This window comes from Galeopterus variegatus, unplaced genomic scaffold, assembly GCF_000696425.1.
Source record: "Galeopterus variegatus unplaced genomic scaffold, G_variegatus-3.0.2 Scaffold4742, whole genome shotgun sequence".
Lineage (NCBI taxonomy): Eukaryota > Metazoa > Chordata > Mammalia > Dermoptera > Cynocephalidae > Galeopterus > Galeopterus variegatus.
In genome coordinates, this window is record NW_007730853.1 from 96,418 (window position 1) to 98,528 (window position 2,111).

A 2,111-nucleotide genomic window follows, 5' to 3' on the forward strand; every position below is an offset into this window, starting at 1 on the left:
GGGCCATAATAATCATATACATTGTATATTGACAAAATGAAAATTTAATGAAAAAAAAAAACTAATAAAACGAATGTGTATTTTGGTGTAAACACACACACACACACACACACACACACACACACACAAAGAATGGGGTGGTGTGATGGGACGTGCTGGTGAGGTGCCCATAGCACCAGAGTGAGGTTGGGGAGGCTTCCTCCGAGAATACATAATTGAAAGCATAAGAGTGGGGGTGGTGAAGAAGGGGCAGTGGGAATGCAGAAGAGGAGGAGGAGCATAAACCGAGTGGTGGGAGTGCTCATATTTAAAGGGTGGAATAAAGGAGAAAGGAGAAATAGGGAAGGCCCAGAGATGGTGCAGTGGGAGAGTTTGATCTTCTATCTGTGTAAGATACTTGCCTAGTTGGTCTCCAGTTCCATTGACAGCTTTTGTTGCCATTTACAAAATGGAAGATTCTGATGTAGAGTTATTAACTTTTAATTTGTAAAGAAGCAGTTAAATGAAAATGTACAAATACCTGTATAGTCACTGTAACAACTCATAGCCATTAGGTAGTTAAAACCATCTTCCTTAGCCCTAAAGTTGGTTTTAAAGTTGTGAATTAAGCACATTTTGTTTTCCTTGAGCATATTAGTTTTAGTTTTAGGATGCTTATTTGAACTGATTTTGTAAACACTGCTTACTATTGACATTTCTCTTGTTTCAGTAACTTGGATCCACTTACAGAAACTGTATCCTTTTTTTAAAAAAAAAGTTAAATGAAGACTAAGAGTAAAGAAAATGGGGAAATAAAAGGAAAAACAGACTTGAGTACTAAAAAATTAAAAAACTTGTAGGTCATGGAACAACATTGAAAGCAACGTTGAAAACAATTTTTTAAAAATGAGAACAAGAGTTGCCTTAAATCTGCCTGACAAACTGTTAATGTAATGGTCTTGTATAAAATTTTAACATTACGGATTTCTTCCCCTGCCCACCTTGCCCCACAGTAGTAAGCATGACGTATACAACAGAATGCACAGTGACTTCAGCAAGGTGGCTGATGTGAGCAAAGTCTGGAGATGATTAGCAGTGCAAGACAGGTTGTGAAGTCACCAGCAATCAGGCTCTTTGCAGTTTAACCATTCTACCATTCCCAGGGTGGCCTTGGTCCTCCTGTTCCTGCCAGAGCAAACAGCATCACATCCATGTTCCTGGCAGCAGAGTCAACAGAGGGGAAGGTGAGAGTGTCCTTCCCTTTTAAGGGTATCCTTGGGAAGTACCACACAACCCAGCACGTCTCATGCCCCACCTGTCTAGTCCTGTCTCAAACCTGGAAATGTGCCCAGCTTTAAATTGGGACTTGCTAGTACAGTGAGTAAAGGATTTTGGGTAATAATTAATTAGCAGTCTCTATCATACTCTCAATAGAAGACATGGGCAAAGGTATGTAAAGTTAGGGTACTCTGGGTTAACCCCCACTTCCTAAGTGGCCTAAAATACAAAGTTGTATTTCTGTATTAGGCTCCACATCCATTGAAGGTGGGTAGGAGGGTTCTATTAACTGTTGATAATTTACCAAAAGAGTACATATAGGAGGCAAATGAACATATTAAGAGTTCATACGAAGTTCAGTCTCACCAGTCAAAAGACATGCAAATTAAAACCAAAATGAAATGCTGTATTTTACCTATTAAATCATGCAGGATTTAAAACAATGATAAAACTCAATCCTGAGGATGGCGAGGTGAGAGGAGCGTCTCATAAGTTGCTAGTGACAGTATAAACTGCTAACAATCTTTCTGGAAGTCACCGTGAAATGGAATACTTAGTAATTCCATTTTCTGAAAGCTGAAAATAATGGTTCACAAAGCCTAGGATATTTGCTATCTGGAATTATATACAAAAAAGTCTGCTAACCCCTGAGTTACATGATTACAAAAATTATTTATTGCAGGAGAATTATAAAATATTCTTAAAAATTAAGAATTTAATTTAAAATTTGGAGTAACATTCACACACAGAAATAAGGAAATGGTTAAATAAATTAAGCTATATTTCATGAAAGATTTAAAAGTTTTTTGAGACACTGGAAATAACCCAGATATTCATTATCAGGAGGCTGGATG

The 2,111-nt window shown here is 37.6% G+C and overlaps 1 protein-coding gene and 1 long non-coding RNA gene across 3 annotated transcripts in view; one reads left to right on the top strand and one right to left on the bottom strand.

Moving 5' to 3' along the window:
- NAA20 (N(alpha)-acetyltransferase 20, NatB catalytic subunit) overlaps nucleotides 1–2,111 on the top strand; it is a 19,069-nt gene that overhangs the window by 5,137 nt on the left and 11,821 nt on the right. The window contains exon 2 of one of the 2 annotated variants that reach the window (XM_008588251.1): nucleotides 710–734. In XM_008588251.1, the coding sequence (XP_008586473.1) occupies nucleotides 710–734 (25 nt within the window). Of the gene's footprint in view, nucleotides 1–709; nucleotides 735–1,169; nucleotides 1,224–2,111 lie in introns of those variants that run through there. The other variant, XM_008588252.1, reaches the window with a different exon arrangement.
- LOC103603682 overlaps nucleotides 465–2,111 on the bottom strand; it is a 13,032-nt gene continuing 11,385 nt past the window's right edge. Inside the window, exon 3 of the long non-coding RNA XR_551643.1 lies at nucleotides 465–1,196. This is a non-coding gene — a long non-coding RNA (uncharacterized LOC103603682). The remainder of the gene's footprint in view (nucleotides 1,197–2,111) is intronic.